Consider the following 27,574-nt stretch of genomic DNA (forward strand, 5'->3'; position numbering starts at 1 on the left):
GTATGTCTGAAAGTGAGTACAGTCATGTTCTGAGCTTTAGAAGGCAATCATTCATTACAACCCTGGAAAAGATGTCTATTCCTGACTCTTTTACCATAACTCATGATAATACTTCCTACCGGGTATTTCTCTTCATAGACGAATTCAGTTGCTCCAAATGTAAAACCATTGGTCATCAAGAATCAGAATGGGCTCACATTTCAAACCAAACTAATTCAACTACCCTCTTAGATTCAACCCAAACCACATCATCATTATCTAAACCTCATGAACCTAATGATACCCTTCAACTCCCCTCTCAGATTCAACTCAAACTACATCGTCGTTATCTAAACCAAATCAACCAAATGATAAAATACATCAATCTACGGAAACCTACCTCAACCAAAACATATCTAAAGATATTCCAAACACTTCGTCTTCTTCTTCCAAAACAACATCACCAACTGTAAATAACACTGAATATACTACGGAAATCGACCCCATCCAAAACACGTCTAAAGATAATCCAAACACTTCGTCTTTTTCTTCCAAAACAACAGCACCAGCTGTAAATAACACTGAAAATACTACGACACCAGAAACACCAATAACCTTAAATAATACAGTCAATTCTAAACAGATAAAAAAACATAATATATCATCTTCTGAAATTAACGAACACATCCCAAAAACCGACTCATCCGTTTTTAATACCCCTAAACAATATAAACCAAAAAAGAAACCCAAAACCTCTTCCAAAACCCCCCGCGAAGATGTCATTCACTCCCTAGAATCCGTCAAAGACAAAATCGAAATTAGATCACCTCCATTTATACTAAATTTCAATAAAATATGTGATTTTATGGAAAATGTTTTAAACTTTCATAACCCTGAATCAACTTCTAAAGATTACTCCAATGAACCAGAGGAACTAATTCAGATCCTTAATTTTATTTATTGTTACACACAAAATTCTAGGTTAAGAAATAATATCACCCGACTAGAGAAAAAAATAAATCCTAACCCTTCTTCAGCTGACGAATCATCACTAGTTGGGGTATAATCAAGGGATGATTCTCATTAAACATTTGTACACACGATACACTGCACTGACCCATCAATTTTTAATCAACAAAGAATCTTCTCCAACCTGCAGAAACTGTTCTCTCCCATTGACGGTGAATCATATTCTGATTGACTGCCAGTACCACGAAGAAACAAGAAGAAAATATGGAATCTCAGATGATATCAAAACCACTTTAACCATAAACACTGACCATGTAATAAATTATTTAAAATATTTACGTTTATATACATCTATTTAATGGAAATAAAATGAACTCTTGTGTACGTTACTCCACTAATAACCCTGCGTGGTTGATGTGGATTATATGTTTTTTTCTAAATAAAAAAGAAGGCTCACAGCCATTCTCGACAAACCTTTGAACCGTTTGAACACTAATTCGATGTGATCTAAAGTGTCTCTCGGACTCATTGTATGCATTATAGCGGTATGAATAGAATAAACTATTTTTTTTAGTTTTTTTGTGCATGTCTCCGTAAAAAATATCTTAAGAAATTAACTTTAAGATATTTTTTTATTATTTCTAATTTTCGGAAATTATAATTTTTTAGACCAAAATATTAAAAGAAAATACTCAACAATGGGACATTTTTGTAAAAACTCCTTTTCCATTTACTTTTAAAGTTTATGTATATGATGTTCAGAATCCTGATGAAATCCTACTAGGAGCGAAGCCTGTTGTGAAAGAAGTTGGGCCATTTGTATATAAGTAAGTTACTTGGTAGGTTGTAGTTCTAGAAAAATTCTAAATAAAACTTTCAGTATTGTTCTTAAGCTTTTTTCTTGTGGCATCTTAAAGTAACTACTATTTTAATGGGAATAAGCCACGATTGAAGTTTAAAATAAGTTTATTCACGTTTCTATTTCCACTTCTGAAATCGTTTTCGAAATACAAACACTAATAAAATAAATTTTGTTTATTGTTACTTGGTGAAAAATTCTTCTAATATTTTATTGACTTATTTTTATTGACGATTCAGACATATATTGTACCTTTTAAAGTAGTCGACTTTAAAATTATATTGCTAATATAGCTGAGTTGCTATAATGCTAAAATTTTTCAGTGGAAATTTTCTGCATTTGCTTGCTTGCTTACAAAAAATATATAAAGTTCGATTTGAAAGAGTCCAAATCAATAACGGAATTGAAGAATAAATATAAATATTTGATATATCATATTTTATATAAAATATGACCAGAATTTACTAAGAATATAAAAATACAATAAAAAATGTATAAAAAATAACAAAATTCATGTCGACTAAGGTATAACCAAAAACAATCATCATCATTCTGGCTTTACAACCCTGCGTCGGTCCTAGTCTCCTCAAGAATTTCTCTCCATTCGTCCCTATCCATCGCCTTTTTCCGCCAAGCACGTATTTCCATATTTCTCATGTCTTCATCGATGTTATCAAGGAACCTTGTTCTGGGTCTTTCTCTTCTTCTTTGATCAATGGGTATATCAAGGAGCGTTTTTCTAGCTGGGTCATTTTGTTCCATCCGCATTGCATGTTCTATTCACCTCAGATATCCTATCTTAATATGTTTTACGATATCAGGTTCCTGGTATATTCTATAAAGTTCGAAGTTCTATCGTCTTCTCCACACTCCTCTGTAGTTAGAGCATTCAAAGATATCTCCTTTTTTTGCATGGTGCAAAGTATTCCAATATTCTAATCATTGGGGATGGATATCTGTGTCCATATTTCTTTTATAAGCTGCTAAACAAAAACAATTACAATAAAAAACTGAAAACTTTGCTTTTCAAAACTTCAACCAAATTTAATATAATTTATTATCCGGATTTCCGCGGTTAGTACAAATTAAACCTAAAGCTAAGATTAATACTATTACAGGGATTAATATTAAACTTGAACCGCGTCAAATATTATTGCGCCGAGCTTTCGACATCATCTTCGATGTCTTCTTCAGGGCTTCCGAGGTCTCAGTCTCCTTAGCCCCCAGACACTACTACACTGATCACTAATCAAACCATTACGGGTGCTGGTAATAGAGGACGGGTCATTTATGCCGTCGATGGTGACATGGCTTAGGTAGAGGTTGGCATGGAAGCCAGCGTGGGGATTGGGGCGGAGATTGGTGCGGGAGTTGGCGCGAATATTTCTGACAGTAGGATTTTGATTGACATGTGGAGCGGACGGTATTTTATTTATGAGAGGCCTCCAAGTAGAAGGTAACCGTATGCCGTCATCTCTTTTATTGAGACATTTTTTCAATTTCTATGGTTTCTCGGATAATTCTTGGTTTATAGAAGCGGATGGAGACTATAATTCTGGAGTTGTCAAAATTAATTTTGTGACCTGTATAAAGATGGTGTTGACCTAGAGCTGAAATTGAGTTGGAATTTTGAACAGAAATGAAATATTCATAAATCCTCATTTGGATTCTACGATTTGTTTAACCTATATAGGATCGGGGGCAGTCTGCACAAGGAATTTCATAAACTCCGTGTTGTTCATTTGCAATGTTGTCTTTGATTAATCGGACAAGAGATGAAAATTTTTTTGGGGGGTAAATATTTTTATAGTCCAAGAGATTAAATCCCAACGTCTTAGATGGGCTGGCCATGTCCATAGACTCCCTAATAACCGCCTTGCTAAATTAATATGGAAGGAAGCCCCCACAGGAAGAAGACCCTTAGGACGTCCACGAAGGCGATGGAGAGACAATATATGGTCAGATCTAAGAACAATGGGGCTGCCCACTGACCCAACTATTATGGACGACCGTTCAAGATGGAAGCAAGTTGTGCAGTCAGCCAAAACCCACCCCGGGTTGTAGTGCTACAAGAAGAAGTAAATATTTTCTTTATTCCTCTTGATTTTATAATTTTGTCGATTTTGTCACCTTACACCTAACACCTTTGATGTAAGGAAGAAAAACTTTCGTATGATGAGAGTCTGAGTCTTTGGATTGAGATTGAGTAGTAGACTGATGTCTGTGGATGCTCCCATTGATCTGATTTTCGTGGTAACCGATTTTAATGAGAGCTTGTTTTAAACGAGAGAGCTCAGCGGGTCTACTTTCATCATCCCAAAGGCGTATTAATCTGAAGACAAGCGTATTAATCACTGAATTAATTTGTGAAGGGCGATGGTTAGAGTTGGTATGCAAGTAACGACTGGTATGGGTGGGTTTTCGATAAACAGAGTGATGAAAACCTTAAGATTGGTTTTTCTTTATGATAACGTCGAGAAACGGTAGGTATGAATCAGATTTCACCTCCATCGTGAACTGGAATCTAGGATGTATATCATTCAGATGGATGTGAAAAGACACCAAAGCATCCCTACCATAAGGCCACATGACAAATGTATCCTCAACATATCGTAGCCAACATATGGGTTTGAGCATTGATATGAATAGTGCTTGGACCTCAAAGTCTTCCATAAAGATATTGGCAATTACTGGAGATAGGGGGGAGCCTATTGGGGCACCATTTATTTGTCCGTAGAATTGATTTTGGAAGATGAAATAGGTGTTGGACATACAATATTTAATGGGATATGTGTTCTTGCTGACTACTGTATTTAGTTTTGGTCAGGTACTTGGCTAATGGTTGTGTAGGGCCATTGTATGCACTGGCAATGGAACATAGATAAATATCGGGTTTGTGAATTTTGGGTAGGTTATATATTCGAAGTGTTCTGGACGACTTTTCACGAGGAATTAGAAATTGCATTATATCAACTGGAACAGAGGTTTTATTGATAGTGGTTTTTGTTGTTTTCTCCAGATAGGTTGTTGGATTATTATGAATTAGTCTGTAGTCTGGGGTATTAATGAGATTTGAGAGTTTATTAATATAAGAAGAAGTGTTTAGGATGACGGTGGGTTTATCGGCGGGAAGAATGACTAGATTTGGATTTTACTGAAATTCTTTCAGGGTTTTTTCTCGGTTTGGATAATGTTTGAAGTAGGAGGCTTTATAGAAGAGAAGAGAATAGAAATATGCTTTATTGTCAGTAAAAATTGTACAATTTTATGGACAAAGCTTACAAAAAGTAAAAAAAATAACAATAATAATTAAACTTTACTAAAATTACATAAATCGTCAAAATAAAAGATAATAAAATATACAGTTCACTGCAAAATTTAACTAAAATGAAAATTGCATAATAAAACCTTACGAACTAATTTACAAATGAGTTTAAGTTGCTGCGTGTGATACCCAAATATATATAAAAATACTTTAGTTGCTTGTACCTAAACGTACTGTAATTTCTTAGTTATTCGTTAAGAAACTCTTTTACCGAATAATATGGTCTTTCAGTTAGGTAGGCTTTTATCAATTTACGGAATTTAAGAAAGAAGTTGTAAAGGGATATGGTTGTATAATTTTTTTGTCGAATATAATATGGATTTCTTTACTAACTCAGTGGACGTGATTGGTAAATGAGTTTCTGAGAACATGACCAGATATTAAAAATACTGCTATTTGTGACATTTAGTTTTCATCTAGTGGAATGAATCGCTTCAGGGAGAAGCGCAAAACTGGTCTTTTTAAGAATTTGGGAGATATAATAAGAAAAAGTATGGTATTTGAGTTTTAAAAATTTGGGAATGACTTTATGATGTTACTTTAAGAGACAAATGCTTTAATAATTAAGTCTTTCAATTCAAACCTACTAGGGCTGAGTTTAAACAGTTAATAGTAGTGCAGGTGGATTTGGGAAGATCTAGGATGGTACATGATATGCTCAACATCAGGAGACAGGAATCAAAGTAGACCCGTTGGTAGTGTCCGAGCCAAATTAAAAGATAACGACCCAGAGAGGCTGGATCATCAACAAGAAGCAAGATGTAGCACTTTATATTAGAAATATAAGGCTGGGTGTGAAAACTTACCAGAGAAAAGCAAGATATCTGATAATGAATTTTGATCGGTCAAAATAGTGGCGACTTATATCCCCCTAATTTAACACTAGGAGAGTATAACAGTCTGGCAGAGAAGATATTAAAAAGCACAGTATGAGAAAGCCATGAGGGGCGCCAAGAATTAACGAAAGGGGAGAAATATGGAATGACATGAGTCAGGAATGGTAAAATATATAAAGATTATTTAAACGTAAACTAAGCTCGACAAATTTTCAAGATAAGATTTTAAAAAAGTAATAGTATCGTAAAAATAAACTAAATATATGGAAATAGCTTGTTAATTTGTAAAATAGAGCAAAATGATGTCAATGTGTCAGTTACATTAAATTACAGGGCCAGTTCTGATGGATTTTTTAACTAGCTATTTCCGTATTGCTTGAAGGCTTAGGACCCCATCTTCATGGTTCATATTTTATTGTGCTTTTACTGATTGCAAAAGGTGAGGTATATTTTTGTCCTATGGTATATTTATTTATTTTTTATTTTCTGGGTTTGTCGGTCTGATATAAATAAAACTATTAAACTTTTGCTTAAACATTTCAGCAAATTTTCCATGTTTAATAAGCACTTGTGCTTATTATTATTATCCAGATTTAGCCATACGGCTCACACTCCCTCTAAGGGGAAAATTTGCTCATCCCAGACACCTACGGTATCAAAAGGATTGAGCTCTGGTGGGACTCTTTCCATGTTATCGAGTCCTAGGTGACTTGGTACGCCGGTGTATCTCCCAAAAATTTTCGCACGCATCTGGACGTCGAAAGTAGCACAGCTTTCTGCATGATCTTATGTAGATGTTCATTTAGACCCAGCTTTTTTATGTTTTTTAGGAGGTTCTTCGGAATGACTCCAGTGGTAGAAAGAATAATTGGTATCGTCTGGGTACTTTCCATTCTACATTGTCTCCTTATTTGTATTTCCAGATCTCTGTACTTGGCGATCTTGTTGTTTGTCTTGTTAGTTTATTAACTAGCACGAGCTGGTCAATTATGTGCTACAGTTTGGTCTGTGAGCACAGTGCGATCCCAGTATAGCTTGTAGTTGTCATTCTCAAGCATACTCTCAGGAACGTATTGATAATATGGGAGGTGGTTTGTTTGTAACAGTCCCAGTTTAAAAGCTATCTCTTGATGGAGGATCTTCCCTACTGAGTCATGCCGTTCCTTATATTCAGTTGTAGCAAATGCCTGGCAGCCCCGGTAAAATGTTAGATAGTTTCTTGGGCTTGACATCTATATCGGCATTTGTCGTTTTGGACCTGAGGGTCTTTGATGATATATTTCAGGTAATTTTTGGTGGGTATAACCTGATCCTGAATGGCGAGTAATGAATCTTCTGTTTCAGGGAACATCTTTCCTGATGTCAGCCAATAGTTCGACGCTATATTGTCGACTTAGTCTTGACTGACTTCATTCGGATGTCGCCCGTGCAGAGGTTTGCCCATCCAGATGCGCATTTTTTCGTTCTTAGTAATATGGTTTATGCGAATTTCTTGTTCCCTCAGTTTGATCGGTGTTGTGTCATCTACTGCACAAATCGCGCGATGAAGAGTAGATGTCTCCGCCTGCACCTGAAAATAAGTTCGTAAATTAGTAATCTGTTTTTCTAATTGCTCGCTTATATCAATAAGTCCTCGTCCTCCTAAATACCGCGGTAATGTCGTTCTTTCTACTGCACTTCGAGGATGGTGTTTTTGTGCCTTTGTGAGGTGTGTTCGTACTTTTCGCTAAAGGGTTTCAATATCCGTTTTAGTCCACTTAATAATCATAAATGAGTAGCTAAGCGCGGAAAATGCGTAGGTGTTTAATGCCTTAAACAAATTTTTACTATTGTGAAGATGTGAGCGGAGTAGCTGTTTTACTCTTCGTATGAACTCTGATGTTAATTCGATTTTTATTTGTTTATGGTCAATTTTCCGCGCTTGCTTTACTCCTAGATATTTATACATGTCATTTTCGCCTATAGCCTCGATGTTTTGGCCATTTTGCATATCGAATCCTCCGGGCTGAACCTTTCCCTTGACTATATTTAGTACACGACATTTGTCTAACCCAAAGTGCATACTGATACCATTTGAAAACGTTTCTACAGTTTTTAGCATTTGATCTAAGTGAATTCGAGTGGAAGCCATTAGTTTCAAATCATCCATATACAACAGATGATTAAGCTTCGCCACTACAGTATTGTTGTTTTTAATGCTAAAACCCGAGTTAGTGGAGTTCGGTAGCTGGGATAATGGGTTCATCGCTAGACAGAACCACAATGGGCTCAGCGAGTCTCCTTGAAATAGACTGCGGTTAATTGCGATATTTTCCGTTTCGATATTACCTTCACCAGGTATTTGGAGGTGAATTTTAGTCTTCCAATCTGTCATTATATGTCTTAAAAAGGCTACTATATTATTATCGGCTTTATATATTGTTAATATATCTACCACCCATTCATGCGGCACTGGGTCAAAGGCTTTCTTATAGTGAATAAAGGCAGTGAAGAGGTTCCTTTTTTTGGTGTATCCCTGGTTAGAAATGACTGAGTCGATAATAAGTTGTTCTTTGCAACCCATGAAACCCTTAGCGCATCCTTTCTGTTGAGGTTCTATGATATTGTTTAGTGCGCAGTGTTGGTAGATACGCTGGGCTACACAGGATGTGACCAATTTGTACAGAGTTGGAAGACACGTAATTGGCCGGTACTTGGCTGGATCTTGGGTATTATTTTGATCTTTCGGTATTAAATAAGTTGTTCCCTGAGTTAGGAATGATGGTATTTCCTACGGATTAGAAATAACACGATTAATTAGTGTTGACAAGCACTCATGAGCACTTCAGAACTTCTTAAGCCAGAAGTTTTGAACTCCGTCTGGTCCAGGAGATTTCCAGTTATGAAGCTCTTTGATGATATTTGAGACTTCTTCTGTGGTGAAGGGTTCATAGACAGTTGTACGGTAGTGTTGACAGCTGTGCGCCGTATCTTCTATCCATCCAGTATTGGTGTTAAGAGCAGCTAGTGTGGAAAGTTGATTTCCCCAAAACTCCTGAATTTCTTCTTGGCTTGGGTATGCTTTATTGGCACTTTCGACAGTGGAATTGAGTTTCCGATAGAACACCTTCTCGGCATGCTCAAAAAGCGCATTGTCACATTTCCGGCTGTTACTAACTTTGTACCTCCTTAGTCGTCCTGAATAAACGGAGAGTTTTTGTTTTATTGTATCCAGGCACTGTTGGGCTGTGTTGTTTTCTGGATCATATTGCGAGTGTCTTGCAGTGCTTAGCATTATCTGATCAACTCTTTTAATGACTTTTCTACTTGTTGTTCCTCGTATATACTCTGTCATTTGACCAATGTTCCTACGCAATAATTCAATCTTGTTTAAAAGCCGTTTCTCCCAGTGTGCAACTTATTATTATTATCCAGATTTAGCCATACGGCTCACACTCCATCTAAGGGGAAAATTCACTCATCCCAGATACCTACGGTATCAAAAGGATTGAGCTCTGGTGGGACTCTTTCCATGTTATCGAGTCCTAGGTGACTTGGTATGTCGGTGTATCTCCCAAAAATTTTCGTACGCATCTGGTCGTCGAAAGTAACACAGCTTTCTGCATAATCTTATATAGATGTTCATTTAGACCCAGCTTTTTTATGTTTTCTAGGAGGCTCTTCGGGATGACTCCAGTGGTAGAAAGAATAATAGGTATCGTCTGGGTACTTTCCATTCTCCATTGTCTCCTGATTTGTATTTCTAGATCTCTGTACTTGGCGATCTTTTTGTTGTATTTAACACGTAAATTATTGGTGTTGGGTATCGCCACATCAATAAGTGTTGTTTGCCTAGTAATTTTATTAACTAGTATGAGATCGGGTCTATTATGGGCCACTGGTTGGTCTGTAAGCACAGTGCAGTCCCAGTATAGCTTGTAGTTGTCATTTTCAAGCATTCTATCAGGGACGTATTGATAATAAGGAAGATGGTCGGTTTGGAGAAGTCCCAGTTTGTCAGCTAGTTCTTGGTGGATAATATTTCCTACTGAGTCATGACGTTCTTTATAATCAGTACCGACAAATGCCTGGTAGCCACCGGTAAGATGTTGGATGGTTTCTTGGGCTTGGCATCCATATCGGCATTTGCCATTTTGGACTTGAGGATCTTTAACAATATATTTCAGGTAATTTTTAGTTGGAATAACCTGATCCTGAATGGCAAGTAGGAAACCCTCAGTCTCGGGAAACATCTTTCCTGATGTCAACCATTAGTTCGACGCTGTATTGTCGACATATTGTTGGCTGATCTCATTAAGATGTCGCCCATGCAGTGGTTTACTCATCCAGGTGCGCATTTTGTCTGGCTTAGTCACGTGGTTTATGCGCATTTCTTGTTCCCTCAGTTTAAGCAGCGTCATATCATCTACTGCGCAAATTGCTCGATGTAAAGTAGATGTCTCAGCCTGTACCTGAAAATAAGTTCTTAAATTAGCAATTTGTTTATCCAATTGCTCACCTATATCCATAAGTCCTCTTCCCCCTTGATACCGCGGTAATGTTGTTCTCTCTACTGCACTGCGTGGATGATGTTTTTGCGCCTTTGTGAGAAGTGTTCTTACTTTCCGCTGAAGACCCTCTATATCCGTTTTTGACCACTTTATAATACCAAATGAGTAGCTCAGCGTAGAGCAGGCGTACGTATTGAATGCCTTAAACAAATTTTTACTATTAAGATATGACCGATTTAGTTGTCTTACTCTTCGCACGAACTCCAAAGTTAGTTCAGTTTTCATTTGTTTATAGTCAATTTTTTGCGCTTGTTTTACTCCGAGATATTTGTACATATCATTTTCACCAATTGCCTCGATGTTATTATGTTATTATTATATTATTATTATTATTATTATTATTATTATTATTATTATTATCCAGATTAAGCCATACGGCTCACACTCCCTCTAAGGGGAAAATTCACTCATCCCAGATACCTACGGTATCAAAAGGATTGAGCTCTGGTGGGACTCTTTCCATGTTATTAAGTCCTAGGTGACTCGGTACATCGGTGTATCTCCCAAAAATTTTCAAACGCATCTGGACGTCGTTGTACTTAACACGCAGATTATTGTTGTTAGGTATCGCCACATCGATTAGTGTTGTTTGTCTTGTAAGTTTATTAACTAGCACGAGATCTGGTCTGTTATGTGCTACAGTTTGATCTGTGAGCACAGTGCGATCCCAGTATAGCTTGTAGTTGTCATTCTCAAGCATACTCTCAGGAACGTATTGACAATATGGGAGATGGTTTGTTTGTAGAAGTCCCAGTTTAAAAGCTATCTCTTAATGGAGGATCTTTCCTACTGAGTCATGCAGTTCTTTATAGTCAGTTGCAGCAAATGCCTGGCAGCCCCCGGTAAGATGTTGGATGGTTTCTTGGGCTTGATATCCATATCGGCATTTGTCGTTTTGGACCTGAGGGTCTTTGACGATATATTTCAGATAATTTTTGGTGGGTATAGCCTGATCCTGAATGGCGAGTAATGAATCTTCTGTTTCAGGGAACATCTTTCCTGATGTCAGCCAATAGTTCGACGCTATATTGTCGACATAGTCTTGACTGACTTCATTCGGATGTCGCCTGTGCAGAGGTTTACCCGTCCAGATGCGCATTTTTTCGTTGTTAGTAAGATAGTTTATGCGCATTTCTTGTTCCCTCAGTTTAATCGGTGTTGTGTCATCTACTGCACAAATCGCTCGATGAAGAGTAGATGTCTCCGCCTGCACCTGAAAATAAGTTCGTAAATTAGTAATCTGTTTTTCTAATTGCTCGCTTATGTCAATAAGTCCTCGTCCTCCTAAATACCGCGGTAATGTCGTTCTTTCTACTGCACTTCGAGGATGGTGTTTTTGTGCCTTTGTGAGGTGTGTTCGTACTTTTCGCTGAAGGGTTTCTATATCCGTTTTAGTCCACTTAATAATCCCAAATGAGTAGCTAAGCGCGGAAAATGCGTAGGTGTTTAATGCCTTAAACAAATTTTTACTATTAAGATGTGAGCGGAGTAGCTGTTTTACTCTTCGTATGAACTCTGATGTTAATTCGATTTTCATTTGTTTATGGTCAATTTTCCGCGCTTGCTTTACTCCTAGATATTTATACATGTCATTTTCGCCCATAGCCTCGATGTTTTGGCCATTTTGGAACAACATTAATTTTACTTATGAACTAGAAGAAAGTAATAAAATTACTTTTCTTGATTTAAGTTTAGAATACAACAACACTAACCGAATGATATCAACTGGTTTACAAAAGATGTTTGGTAGGGAAGATATCTAAATTTTAATATCAACGCACCCATAACACATAAAAGAAGTGTTGTATTCAGTCTTACTGACAGAAATCATTAAGTTCGACTTGAGCGGTCGAACAGTGCAGACGTGAGCGAAGAGAGAAGCGTGCTTAGGTGGGGGCAACTGACCTGTAGTCAACGGAGCTTATCAGCTCCCAGTGCGTAAGACACCGTGCGTGGCACTTGTTCTACATAAAAGCGAAAAGCGGATGCGAGGATATTTTTAGTTGAACCGTCGGGAAGCTGTCTTTATAGGCTCCTCGCGGAGGCTACTAATAGGTACGCGTTTGCGAAAAATACGGCTTCACCTCAGTGTGTCGTCAGGGATGACACTGTAAGGCTTTGATTTTTACAAAGTCGGACAGCAACAGCCCCTGCTTCTGAGGTGAAAGAAACTTGAAGAGGATCCCTCGCTGTGAACACAGGGAGAGAATTACCGCGTAGGTTCCTGAGACGGCACCCACCCAGTAAACCGTTCTGGCAGCGGTCAGACGGCGGCAAAAAACAGAATCTACTAAGTAGAATTATTCTATATTTTATGAACCTTTTGTTCACTGCCTTACGGCACCATGAGTGATATTCCAACCCCCCCCCCCCACCAGAAAGTGTTGTCACGCAGGTGACATCACAAGAAGAAGAAGGAAATGATTTATCCAAATCATCCAGCCCCTCAGTTGCCAGCTCGATCGAGCTATATAATAACTTTATAATATCTACTATTAATCCTCCCGCGGACGATGAAATTATTTTAACATCTGACGATGACTCCTATGTGCCCGAGTCAAAAGAGGACAAAAAAAGCGAAGAAGACACCGATGACGACATCTCCACCACCGAGATTACAACGATGGAAGCCATCGACGAGGAGCTGAGCCCAGCCACCGAGTCGTACGAAGCCCCGCCCCCAACCAACGTAGAGACACCCCCCGTCGAGGACTTCCCACGAGGAAGTAAAGAAAAAAGTGAGAGAAATGGCAGAACGAGAAAAAGCCAATGAGCTTTTGAAGTCGGTCAATGTACTGACAGCACATCACATCAGAAAACAAAAAAGCCGAACCCCAAGTAGAAAAAGAAAACGACACAAACACTCAGATTCCGATAAACGAGGTTAACGTAAAAAAAACCAAAACCACCTGCGATAATACTAAAAACCGTCGCAGAGCACCAAAGTATCCTGCAAAAAGCAGCGAAAAAGGGAATCATATCCGACAACAAATTTGCCAGATCAGGCAGATCTATCGTGATAAACACGAAGACTAGAGAGGATTACCTGGGTATGGTAAATATATTGGAGGAAAACATCCCCAAAGTTGAATTCATTGCATACCCGATCGACAGCGAGAAGCTTAAAAGAGTGATTTTAAAAGGACTTTCGTCAACAACAAACACAGCGACAATTCTAAATGAATTAAAAGAAAAAGAAATAAATGCTACAAGGGTTATCAACATGATATCCAAAAAAGCTGATAAAATGGTCTTGCCGCATTTTATAGTCACCCTCAAAGAGGAGGACATACCAAAAATAAAAAAGATGTCAAACCTATGTTACATGAGAGTTCACTTTGAAGATGAATTCAAAATCACCAAAGACACCCTACAGTGTTTGTTTAATTTTTTCACATGCGAAAAATCATGTCATTTTTTCGCTGTATTACTAGCTACCCTTCTACCACAATTTTACAATTATTTCCCGTTCTCCAACCCTTCCTACTCACATTTTAACCCCACTCCATTAGAAATACAGACAGTTGTAAGATAGCAAAGAAAAAAGACTCTCTCTTCCCTGTTGTCTCTCGATGATAACGGACACTCTCTCTTGATTGCTTACTGTTGCTATGGACAGTCGTCATCTCTTGCGTCTGCTGAGTCCTACTAGGCAGACGTATAATCTCTCTATCGCTACCTATCGCTTGGTACAGACTTACCACGCTTTTTCTCCACTCTAACTCTCTCTCATGTAGTTACGCGAAAAATACCGAAAATACTATTTAAATCGTATACAGACGAAAAATGTTCTCTATATCGTGATCTAATTATTAGTACCGCGAAACACGTGTTTAGAAACCGGTAACCGGACCGTTTTCCCGTATGAAGAATAACTACGACTGAAAGCCTCTAAATACCGCGAATGTGTGTATGTGCAGCAGAAGAATTGGTAAGACTTTGTATAAACATAATTTGCTATAATCTGTATAACCTTTTACCACATATCCTAATTTATTTGAACCAGCCCTATGTAATATAGTCCTCATTAACTGAAATTATATTCATAATTTCACATATGTACACCCTTTTTGTACATATTGTGGTCTATTCGAGTCGGATATAAATCATAATATCATAATCTCTCTCTCACTCTCTATCTCTCTGTCTCATAACTTGATTCTACATAGTTTGGTACACTTTTGAGTCATATGTAAATCCTCATTCTCTGTTTTATCTCATGCTCGATTGAACATATTTTGATCCAATTAGGTTCAGATAAATCTTATCTCTGCTGTAAATCTCATTAGATTTGGTCCTTCGAAATTATGTATTTCTATATATGTGTATATGTTCTTTGATATATATGTATTGTCATACTTTTTCTTTTCCAACCAAAGAAAAATAAATAAAAAAATCCATCGAAATAAAATTTTAAGAAATCATTATAAACAAAAATGTATATATTAATTTAAGATAAGATTTAGTGTAGATAAGAATAGAAATTTGTTTGGCAAACGACCTGTTTCCGTTGCAAACAAAATTATCAAAAAACCTTTGTTTAGAATTAGAAGACATTTTACCTGTAAGTTAATCTCTTCATTGTTTGTAGAGTCGAGTATTAAATGACCATATTCTAATCTTTTGAAATATGTATAAATGATGTATTGAAAAAATCCAATTTTAAAGTAAGCTATTTAGTTTTCTCTGAAACCGAAATTAGGCTTTTCCAATATCATAGTAAACACAATTTAAGCTTTTTGATTGGACGGTCGTTTTTAAATGGGAATTTGGGAGTCGATGATGAGACAGGAGAGGTCAGTCATATTTTGGTCATTGAAAGGAAACAGTCTTGTGTCTCAAGATAGGGTGTGGTTCGTGAGTTTGGATACCGGCGTAACGAAAAGAAGTGAATAGTTTGAAGAAGGAGATAACAAGTAGATTAAAAGAGGTCCTTGTATCTACCGTGGGCATTTTATAAAGTATATGTGAAAGTATTCTTACGGCATCAAGTTGACAAAAGGAGGTCCTGGTGTCATAAATAAGTAGCGGAGTTTGGAGAAGAGAATCAGGTGTTTTTTGTGTAGTCTGCAGGAGGTTTACAGAGACGTAAAGAAGGAGCCGAGGTGCCAAAAAGGGGAGATCACATCTTTGAGGAGACTGGACTTTTCTGGGTATGTTCCAACATACAACTCAAGAAGAAAATAAACTGTAAGTGTTTGTACAATTGAATTTTATATCTGTGAAGGATCGTTTCGACATCATGGTCATTAGCATTAAAATTTAAGAACTGAGGTTTTGTTAGGCTAATCAAAAATTTAAAGTTTTGTGGTTTCTATTTTCAAGTACAGAGAAATTTAAGTAAAATTGGTTTTTCACGTAATATAAATGTATGTAGCTTTATAATCTCATTATCATAGTAATTTGATTTATTTTCTTGTATGCTGATTGATAAGATAACGACAGAATTTAATAATTGTTTTATTCGTTCATATAAAATAAAGAAACGTAAATCTTTGTAATATAATATATTTGTATTATTATCCTTTTCTTCTCTCCCGATAAAAGACAACTAGAAGATCTTTTGAATCCATCGAACACAGGTAACATAAGGATTATTTTACTTTTGATAACAAATAAGTTATAATTCCTTTTTATTTGCTCAATAAACTAAGTTTGAACTCAAAATAAACAATCATAACAAATGGCCCCCAACGTGTAAGGCGTAGAAAGTATTTCTAGTTAAAATTTAAACGGATAGAGAAAGAAAGCAGATTGATTGAAAATTTATTTGCCGATGGTTAAAGTTTATAATATTGACTTTTATGACATTACATTTCAAATTTCTATAGGTACAAATTTTTACATGATATAATTTATGATATTTGATTGATTTTTACAACTGACAAAAGTTTTAAACTTTTATTGCATTTATTTGAATTTATTGCATTTGGGATAAGAGGAAAAGTTTTCGTCTTTGCAACATTACTCGAATTTCATATTTGGCGGGGATAAATAATCTAACGAACATGTCGACCACAAGGAGTCAAAGTAAAACGCAATGAAGGAAAGAGGATAAGATAGAAGAGGAAACAATTATTGATGAAGGATCGGATAATGAAGGAAATGCGACAATAATGGAGGAAAGAAAAGAAACAGGGATGCTGGAAAAATTATTAGCAATGATGCAAATACAGACACAAACAATGAATGAAACATCAAAGAAAATGGATAAAATGGATAGAAATCAACAAGAAACATCACTAAAAATGGAAGAAAACCAACGGGAAACAAGGCTAGCAATAGAACTAAATAACAGAAATATAGAGCAGCGTTTGGAAAACTATGAACAAAAATTAGAAGAAAATGATAGAAAAATGGAAAAGCGTTTGGACAAATATGAAAATGAGGTAAAAGTCTGTTTAGAAAAAGTCAGAGAAGAAACAGAGAGGAAACTAGAGATGCAGAGAGAAGAAATAGAAACTAAAATGAAAGATATTAAGACTGTACAGAAAAAAGAATTAGCACAGTTAGAAACAAAATTTGAAATGGCTTTACAAGAAGACAAGAAAGAAATAGAAAAACAAATTGAGGATATCAGAAAACAACGAGAGATGGGAGACAGGAGAGAAGTACTCATCCAAAGTCAGGGTGACATAAAAATACAGTTTGGCGGGGACGTAAAAAAATTACACACAGTAATTTTCATTAACAATTTAAAAAAGAAAGTACGACATATCGGTAATTTCGAAACAGCAAAGGAAACGATAAGGAACCATCTTAAAGATGAGGCAAGTTTATGGTTTGATAGCAAAGAAGAAGAATTACAAAATTGGCAAACATTTGAATAAAAATTTCTGAATTATTTCTGGGGGAAAATACAACAGATAGAGATAAACAAGGAATTACAAAATGGGAGATACCAGGATAGTATGGGTATATCAGAAAAAACATATGCCCTACAACTATACAACAATGCAAGACACTTACATTACAACTATTCGTCCGAACAGCTAGTGGAACTAATAGCCAGACATTTTGAAGATACCTTAGAAGATCACATAACTCTACAAAACTACAAAGATATTGACAGTTTATGTCAATTCTTACAAATACGAGAAGCAAAATTAAGAGAAAGAATAATGAGGAGAACGCAAGAAAATTATAGACAACGAGAAAATCAAGACTATAGAGATAGAGGACAAAACTTTAGGAGAGAATACACGAGAAGAGAATTTGTCCCGAGGAGGGAAAACGAAAGTAGAGACAACGGAAGAGTAAACTATGAACAAAGAAATCGGCAATGGAACGAAAACAGATATCGAGAGAACCAGAATAGAAACAACACTCGCACATATCAGGAAAACCGAAATAATAATAGAACGAATGAACCGGAAAATCGCGGAAACCGATACGGGTCCGAGAGACCAAGAGAAAATAGAAGAGCGGTCAACAACACACACATAGAGGAATGTGAGGATGAGAGACAAAGCGACAGAAGTAGAAGCGAACAAGAACAGCAAGCGTCTTTTCACGAAGGCGCTCACTAAAGACAAAGAAACAAAAACACACGAAAAAAAATACAGTGTGACTGAACTAGAGTTTGCTAGCGTACTTTTCTGTGTAAATAAGTTAAGATTTTATCTGTTGGGAGCAAAATTCACAATCGAAACTGATCATGCAGCTTTGGTACATATAATGAAAAATCGTCTGGTTAACAATCGTATACATAGAGGCATTTTGTTACTACAGGAGTATGACTTTGAGTTTCTATATATAAAAGGAAAAGACAACATTATAGCCGACGCTCTCACAAGGGATGAAGACTCGGGGAAAAAGGAAGCAATTGCTTTTCATGTAGGATTGAACATTTTGACACAAGAGGAAGGGGTATTTTCGTTAAACGAAATTAGAACAAATCAAGAAGACCTGGAAGAAAGAGAGAAAAGAAGAGCGGAGAGGGAAAACGGTATATTTTTCAAACGAATTGATGGAAAGGAACTATACGTGATAACACAGACATTGGCAGAAAGGATCATACAGAAATTACACGAAGACAATGGACATATCGGTAGCAGAAAAGTCTGGTTGGTTTTTCGAGAAAATTATATTTGCCGACAAGATTACCGCATCGCAAAAGAAATTACACAAAAGTGCCAGATCTGTCAAAAATATAAAATTAGAAATTTCAAAAATGAAAACGTTACAAAAAATATTATATCCCGGAACAAATTAGATATTGTAGCAATAGATATGTTAAGCGATCTAATTATGACGACGAAGAGGAATAAACATGTTTTAGTCATGGTAAATGTGTTTTCCAAATATGTAAAATTATACAGTTGCCGCACCACGAAAGGGGAAGAAATAATGAGAAAAATCGACAATTTTATAGCCACCGTAGGAACACCAAGAAGGATTCTTCTAGACAATGCAACATATTTTAGAAATGATCGTTTCAAGGGACAACTTCGAGAACGGGGAATAGAGACAAATTTTGTTAGCATTAGACATCCACAGAGTAATCCTTCGGAACGTTTTATACAGGAAGTGACGAAGTTTCTACGGATTACAACAGAGGGTCAACATCGACGATGGGATAGGAAAGTCGCCGAAGTAGAAACGTATCTAAATACCATCCAGAGCACTGTAACGAAAGAGACCCCAGAATATATAATGAAGGGTATAATGCCACTAAGACCATGGGACGATAGAGAACAAAAGGAATACACACAGATAATGGAAAATGTGCAGAGGAGATTGCGGAGAGCAAACGAAAAATATGTCCAGAGGCAAGACCAAAATAGAAAAAGAAGACCAGTTACTTTCAAAAAAGGTGAGAAGGTTATGGTGAGAGCATTGCGCGTGTCCAACATACCTAGCAACGTGTGCGGAAAGTTAATGCCTGTTTTTGAGGGTCCGTACATAGTAAACAATGAGAATGGGATAAATAGTTATGAGTTGAAGCACATAGAATCAGACAAGATTAGGGGAATTTATAATATCAACGATGTTTACAAATATTATGAATAAAATGCTGGTATTGTTTTTGCATAGAGAAAAATCCCTGCATAATTCAGTAATTTTTATCATATGCAAAGGCGGGGATTTGTCATACTTTTTCTTTTCCAACCAAAGAAAAATAAATAAAAAAAATCCATCGAAATAAAATTTTAAGAAATCATTATAAACAAAAATGTATATATTAATTTAAGATAAGATTTAGTGTAGATAAGAATAGAAATTTGTTTGGCAAACGACCTGTTTCCGTTGCAAACAAAATTATCAAAAAACCTTTGTTGAGAATTAGAAGACATTTTACCTGTAAGTTAATCTCTTTATTGTTTGTAGAGTCGAGTATTAAATGACCATATTCTAATCTTTTGAAATATGTATAAATGATGTATTGAAAAAAACCAATTTTAAAGTAAGCTATTTAGTTTTCTCTGAAACCGAAATTAGGCTTTTCCAATATCATAGTAAACACAATTTAAGCTTTTTGATTGGACGGTCGTTTTTAAATGGGAATTTGGGAGTCGATGATGAGACAGGAGAGGTCAGTCATATTTTGGTCATTGAAAGGAAACAGTCTTGTGTCTCAAGATAGGGTGTGGTTCGTGAGTTTGGATACCGGCGTAACGAAAAGAAGTGAATAGTTTGAAGAAGGAGATAACAAGTAGATTAAAAGAGGTCCTTGTATCTACCGTGGGCATTTTATAAAGTATATGTGAAAGTATTCTTACGGCATCAAGTTGACAAAAGGAGGTCCTGGTGTCATAAATAAGTAGCGGAGTTTGGAGAAGAGAATCAGGTGTTTTTTGTGTAGTCTGCAGGAGGTTTACAGAGACGTAAAGAAGGAGCCGAGGTGCCAAAAAGGGGAGATCACATCTTTGAGGAGACTGGACTTTTCTGGGTATGTTCCAACATACAACTCAAGAAGAAAATAAACTGTAAGTGTTTGTACAATTGAATTTTATATCTGTGAAGGATCGTTTCGACATCATGGTCATTAGCATTAAAATTTAAGAACTGAGGTTTTGTTAGGCTAATCAAAAATTTAAAGTTTTGTGGTTTCTATTTTCAAGTACAGAGAAATTTAAGTAAAATTGGTTTCTCTTTGTAATATAATATATTTGTATTATTATCCTTTTCTTCTCTAACCCAATAAAAGACAACTACTAGAAGATCTTTTGAATCCATCGAACACAGGTAACATAAGGATTATTTTACTTTTGATAACAAATAAGTTCTAATTCCTTTTTATTGGCTCAATAAACTAAGTTTGAACTCAAAATAAACAATCATAACAAATGGCCCCCAACGTGTAAGGCGTAGAAAGTATTTCTAGTTAAAATTTAAACGGATAGAGAAAGAAAGCAGATTGATTGAAAATTTATTTGCCGATGGTTAAAGTTTATAATATTGACTTTTATGACATTACATTTCAAATTTCTATAGGTACAAATTTTTACATGATATAATTTATGATATTTGATTGATTTTTACAACTGACAAAAGTTCTAAAATTTTATTGCATTTATTTGAATTTATTGCATTTGGGATAAGAGGAAAAGTTTTCGTCTTTGCAACATTACTTGAATTTCATATTTGGCGGGGATATTATTGCACAAATTTCAAAGCTTCATATTTGGCGGGGATAAATAATCTAACGAACATGTCGACCATAAGGAGTCAAAGTAAAACGCAATGAAGGAAAGAGGATAAGATAGAAGAGGAAACAATTATTGATGAAGGATCGGATAATGAAGGAAATGCGACAATAATGGAGGAAAGAAAAGAAACAGGGATGCTGGAAAAATTATTAGCAATGATGCAAATACAGACACAAACAATGAATGAAACATCAAAGAAAATGGATAAAATGGATAGAAATCAACAAGAAACATCACTAAAAATGGAAGAAAACCAACGGGAAACAAGGCTAGCAATAGAACTAAATAACAGAAATATAGAGCAGCGTTTGGAAAACTATGAACAAAAATTAGAAGAAAATGATAGAAAAATGGAAAAGCGTTTGGACAAATATGAAAATGAGGTAAAAGTCTGTTTAGAAAAAGTCAGAGAAGAAACAGAGAGGAAACTAGAGATGCAGAGAGAAGAAATAGAAACTAAAATGAAAGATATTAAGACTGTACAGAAAAAAGAATTAGCACAGTTAGAAACAAAATTTGAAATGGCTTTACAAGAAGACAAGAAAGAAATAGAAAAACAAATTGAGGATATCAGAAAACAACGAGAGATGGGAGACAGGAGAGAAGTACTCATCCAAAGTCAGGGTGACATAAAAATACAGTTTGGCGGGGACGTAAAAAAATTACACACAGTAATTTTCATTAACAATTTAAAAAAGAAAGTACGACATATCGGTAATTTCGAAACAGCAAAGGAAACGATAAGGAACCATCTTAAAGATGAGGCAAGTTTATGGTTTGATAGCAAAGAAGAAGAATTACAAAATTGGCAAACATTTGAACAAAAATTTCTGAATTATTTCTGGGGGAAAATACAACAGATAGAGATAAACAAGGAATTATAAAATGGGAGATACCAGGATAGTATGGGTATATCAGAAAAAACATATGCCCTACAACTATACAACAATGCAAGACACTTACATTACAACTATTCGTCCGAACAGCTAGTGGAACTAATAGCCAGACATTTTGAAGATACCTAAGAAGATCACATAACTCTACAAAACTACAAAGATATTGACAGTTTATGTCAATTCTTACAAATACGAGAAGCAAAATTAAGAGAAAGAAAAATGAGGAGAACGCAAGAAAATTATAGACAACGAGAAAATCAAGACTATAGAGATAGAGGACAAAACTTTAGGAGAGAATACACGAGAAGAGAATTTGTCCCTAGGAGGGAAAACGAAAGTAGAGACAACGGAAGAGTAAACTATGAACAAAGAAATCGGCAATGGAACGAAAACAGATATCGAGAGAACCAGAATAGAAACAACACTCGCACATATCAGGAAAACCGCAATAATAATAGAACGAATGAACCGGAAAATCGCGGAAACCGATACGGGTCCGAGAGACCAAGAGAAAATAGAAGAGCGGTCAATAACACACACATAGAGGAATGTGAGGATGAGAGACAAAGCGACAGAAGTAGAAGCGAACAAGAACAGCAAGTGTCTTTTCACGAAGGCGCTCACTAAAGACAAAGAAACAAAAACACACGAAAGAAAATACAGTGTGACTGAACTAGAGTTTGCTAGCGTACTTTTCTGTGTAAATAAGTTAAGATTTTATCTGTTGGGAGCAAAATTCACAATCGAAACTGATCATGCAGCTTTGGTACATATAATGAAAAATCGTCTGGTTAACAATCGTATACATAGATGCATTTTGTTACTACAGGAGTATGACTTTGAGTTTCGATATATAAAAGGAAAAGACAACATTATAGCCGACGCTCTCACAAGGGATGAAGACTCGGGGAAAAAGGAAGCAATTGCTTTTCATGTAGGATTGAACATTTTGACACAAGCGGAAGGGGTATTTTCGGTAAACGAAATTAGAACAAATCAAGAAGACCTGGAAGAAAGAGAAAAAAGAAGAGCGGAGAGAGAAAACGGTATATTTTTCAAACGAATTGATGGAAAGGAACTATACGTGATAACACAGACATTGGCAGAAAGGATCATACAGAAATTACACGAAGACAATGGACATATCGGTAGCAGAAAAGTCTGGTTGGTTTTTCGAGTAAATTATATTTGTCGACAAGATTACCGCATCGCAAAAGAAATTACACAAAAGTGCCAGATCTGTCAAAAATATAAAATTAGAAATTTCAAAAATGAAAACGTTACAAAAAATATTATATCCCGGAACAAATTAGATATTGTAGCAATAGATATGTTAAGCGATCTAATTATGACGACGAAGAGGAATAAACATGTTTTAGTCATGGTAGATGTGTTTTCCAAATATGTAAAATTATACAGTTGCCGCACCACGAAAGGGGAAGAAATAATGAGAAAAATCGACAATTTTATAGCCACCGTAGGAACACCAAGAAGGATTCTTCTAGACAATGCAACATATTTTAGAAATGATCGTTTCAAGGGACAACTTCGAGAACGGGGAATAGAGACAAATTTTGTTAGCATTAGACATCCACAGAGTAATCCTTCGGAACGTTTTATACAGGAAGTGACGAAGTTTCTACGGATTACAACAGAGGGTCAACATCGACGATGGGATAGGAAAGTCGCCGAAGTAGAAACGTATCTAAATACCATCCCGAGCACTGTAACGAAAGAGACCCCAGAATATATAATGAAGGGTATAATGCCACTAAGACCATGGGAAGATAGAGAACAAAAGGAATACACACAGATAATGGAAAATGTGCAGAGGAGATTGCGGAGAGCAAACGAAAAATATGTCCAGAGGCAAGACCAAAATAGACAAAAGAAGACCAGTTACTTTCAAAAAAGGTGAGAAGGTTATGGTGAGAGCATTGCGCGTGTCCAACATACTTAGCAACATGTGCAGAAAGTGAATGCCTGTTTTTGAGGGTCCGTACATAGTAAACAATGAGAATGGGATAAATAGTTATGAGTTGAAGCACATAGAATCAGACAAGATTAGGGGAATTTATAATATCAACGATGTTTACAAATATTATGAATAAAATGCTGGTATTGTTTTTGCATAGAGAAAAATCCCTGCATAATTCAGTAATTTTTATCATATGCAAAGGCGGGGATTTGTCATACTTTTTCTTTTCCAACCAAAGGAAAATATTTAAAAAAAATCCATCGAAATAAAATTTTAAGAAATCATTATAAACAAAAATGTATATATTAATTTAAGATAAGATTTAGTGTAGATAAGAATAGAAATTTGTTTGGCAAACGACCTGTTTCCGTTGCAAACAAAATTATCAAAAAACCTTTGTTTAGAATTAGAAGACATTTTACCTGTAAGTTAATCTCTTTATTGTTTGTAGAGTCGAGTATTAAATGACCATATTCTAATCTTTTGAAATATGTATAAATGATGTATTGAAAAAAACCAATTTTAAAGTAAGCTATTTAGTTTTCTCTGAAACCGAAATTAGGCTTTTCCAATATCATAGTAAACACAATTTAAGCTTTTTGATTGGACGGTCGTTTTTAAATGGGAATTTGGGAGTCGATGATGAGACAGGAGAGGTCAGTCATATTTTGGTCATCGAAAGAAACAGTCTTGTGTCTCAAGATAGGGTGTGGTTCGTGAGTTTGGATACCGGCGTAACGAAAAGAAGTGAATAGTTTGAAGAAGGAGATAACAAGTAGATTAAAAGAGGTCCTTGTATCTACCGTGGGCATTTTATAAAGTATATGTGAAAGTATTCTTACGGCATCAAGTTGACAAAAGGAGGTCCTGGTGTCATAAATAAGTAGCGGAGTTTGGAGAAGAGAATCAGGTGTTTTTTGTGTAGTCTGCAGGAGGTTTACAGAGACGTAAAGAAGGAGCCGAGGTGCCAAAAAGGGGAGATCACATCTTTGAGGAGACTGGACTTTTCTGGGTATGTTCCAACATACAACTCAAGAAGAAAATAAACTGTAAGTGTTTGTACAATTGAATTTTATATCTGTGAAGGATCATTTCGACATCATGGTCATTAGCATTAAAATTTAAGAACTGAGGTTTTGTTAGGCTAATCAAAAATTTAAAGTTTTGTGGTTTCTATTTTCAAGTACAGAGAAATTTAAGTAAAATTGGTTTTTCACGTAATATAAATGTATGTAGCTTTATAATCTCATTATCATAGTAATTTGATTTATTTTCTTGTATGCTGATTGATAAGATAACGACAGAATTTAATAATTGTTTTATTCGTTCATATAAAATAAAGAAACGTAAATCTTTGTAATATAATATATTTGTATTATTATCCTTTTCTTCTCTAACCCGATAAAAGACAACTAGAAGATCTTTTGAATCCATCGAACACAGGTAACATAAGGATTATTTTACTTTTGATAACAAATAAGTTATAATTCCTTTTTATTGGCTCAATAAACTAAGTTTGAACTCAAAATAAACAATCATAACAGTATATACGTATATATTGATAAATCGATATATTGATAGATCGTTGTTTAATAATTCTTATCTGTGTAAATTCCAATTTTATGATTCTATTGTTAAAGGACGTTAGAAAGTCAGGTAAAATTACCCATTGATAGATACCTGTGACGTAGTAAAAATCCCAGCCTTTGTCAACAAAATTACCCATTATAATCCCAACTAATTTTATTGTTCTCTGGCCCGTTTCGCCATAGGTACACATCTAGGTAAATAATTTGGGATTTTGTCCTATTGTTCTGAATAATAAATTTTTACAAGAATTCTCCGCTGTTATTGTCATTAATCCCTATTATAATAATCGCTTTATTCAAATCGCTTGATGATACAAACTAAATTTTTACAATAATCTCTGCTCTTAGAAAGTATTTGTTGCATATTAATTGCTTTATTAAATCAATGAAAATTATCTCTATTAGTGTTAATTTAAATTAAATTCACAATACCAAATATAATTTTTAGACAAATAAAAACAAGAAACTGATAATATCATTACAGTCTTATATATACATATTTTTTCTCTGCTCTTTCTACTCGTTCCAAGTTTCGCTAGGTTTTATTCTCTTTATCATTCATTTCTGTCTGGTACACTCTTATTATACTCTATATAACTATAATATACTCCAATTCAAAATGGCAGAAATTGCAGAATATTTTTATGCAATGCACGTTTCACAAAGAAGTATCGCCAGAATTGCGAACGTTGTTAGTTCAAATGAACAAGGCCTCTCTAATTGTAGAATTAAGGAATATATTACTCAGCTTAGGGCAGCTTATAAATCGTTTTTAGATGCTTTGGAAAACCTGGCTGATGACGAAACTATTCTCGAAAGTGAGGAAGTAGATATTACTTATGAAAAATATATGGATGCTTTATGTTTCTTAAAAGAAAAACTGGAAGCTAAACAGGCTTTTAAATTTGATACAAAATTTAAGGCGAATACTTCCAGTAAACACATTGTTAAAAGTACTGATTTGAATATAAATGGCCAAAAAAAAGTTAAAAATACATTTTACTCTGACTCCCTCCCCAATCAGTTCAAACAGATGAAAGAAATAACTATAAGTACTTCGTTTAGTTCTGCAATTGTTCAAGCTCAGACGCAAGAGCTTCAAAAGCCGACTTATAAAAACACTTCTAATAATATTAGTACTCAAGATGTAATAGGCCAGCCTCTCTTAAAAAATTTGTTACCAGCACAAACAGTCACTTTTCAAACTACTCCAGAACAAAATATGATTACTAAAACTTTAATATCTGCATCTCCCGTGCTTCTTAATATTTCTCCAACACAAATATTACAAGAATCCAATACCTTGGTTTCAAGTCAAGTTTTATATACACAAAATGTTTTAGTCTCTGCTCCTATTCTAAAAACTGTTAATTTGTCTCTATTGGTTATTGAAAACTTAACGCAAGTACCGCCTTCTTGCGGTGTGCAAGCGGAATTTGCAAATATACCTCCCCAAACTCGTATACAAATTCAAGATATCTCTCAACCTGAAACTTTAAATGCTCTTAATATACGACAGGTTAATAAACTGTACATTCAAGCTCAGAATATATTCACTCCCACTTTCTTACATTTCAATAAAATTCCTACACAAAAATCTATTGATTTATTATCAATTGCAACACCTTGTGAAGGTGATGTAGATGTAAATTTTTTGAAAATTATCCCTCTTCGGAATAAATCCATAGTTCCTCCACTAATACACGAAAATCAAATACTCCTCTCACAGCCTCGTATTGACACGGATGTCATCAAATTTCTCTCAATACAAACTGTTCTTACTCATACTACCTCACAATCCAATTCATTAGATTCAGTAGAACCTGCCTTTTCTTCTGTTACCGTGGCCCTACCATTCGTAGAGGGCCAAGTAACAACAGCTCCTGCAGTGCCCAACAATATTCTGTTACTGGAGGCCCAGTCTGCATTGCCGCCTCCTGA

The 27,574-nt window shown here is 35.5% G+C and overlaps 1 protein-coding gene across 1 annotated transcript in view; it reads left to right on the plus strand.

Moving 5' to 3' along the window:
- The window catches only part of LOC140450152 (sensory neuron membrane protein 1-like), a 436,941-nt gene that overhangs the window by 59,009 nt on the left and 350,358 nt on the right, over positions 1-27,574 (plus strand). Inside the window, exon 2 of the mRNA XM_072543598.1 lies at positions 1,618-1,775. Within this exon, the coding sequence (XP_072399699.1) occupies positions 1,618-1,775 (158 nt within the window). The remainder of the gene's footprint in view (positions 1-1,617; positions 1,776-27,574) is intronic.

The sequence above is a fragment of the Diabrotica undecimpunctata genome, chromosome 9 (assembly GCF_040954645.1).
Source record: "Diabrotica undecimpunctata isolate CICGRU chromosome 9, icDiaUnde3, whole genome shotgun sequence".
NCBI lineage: Eukaryota > Metazoa > Arthropoda > Insecta > Coleoptera > Chrysomelidae > Diabrotica > Diabrotica undecimpunctata.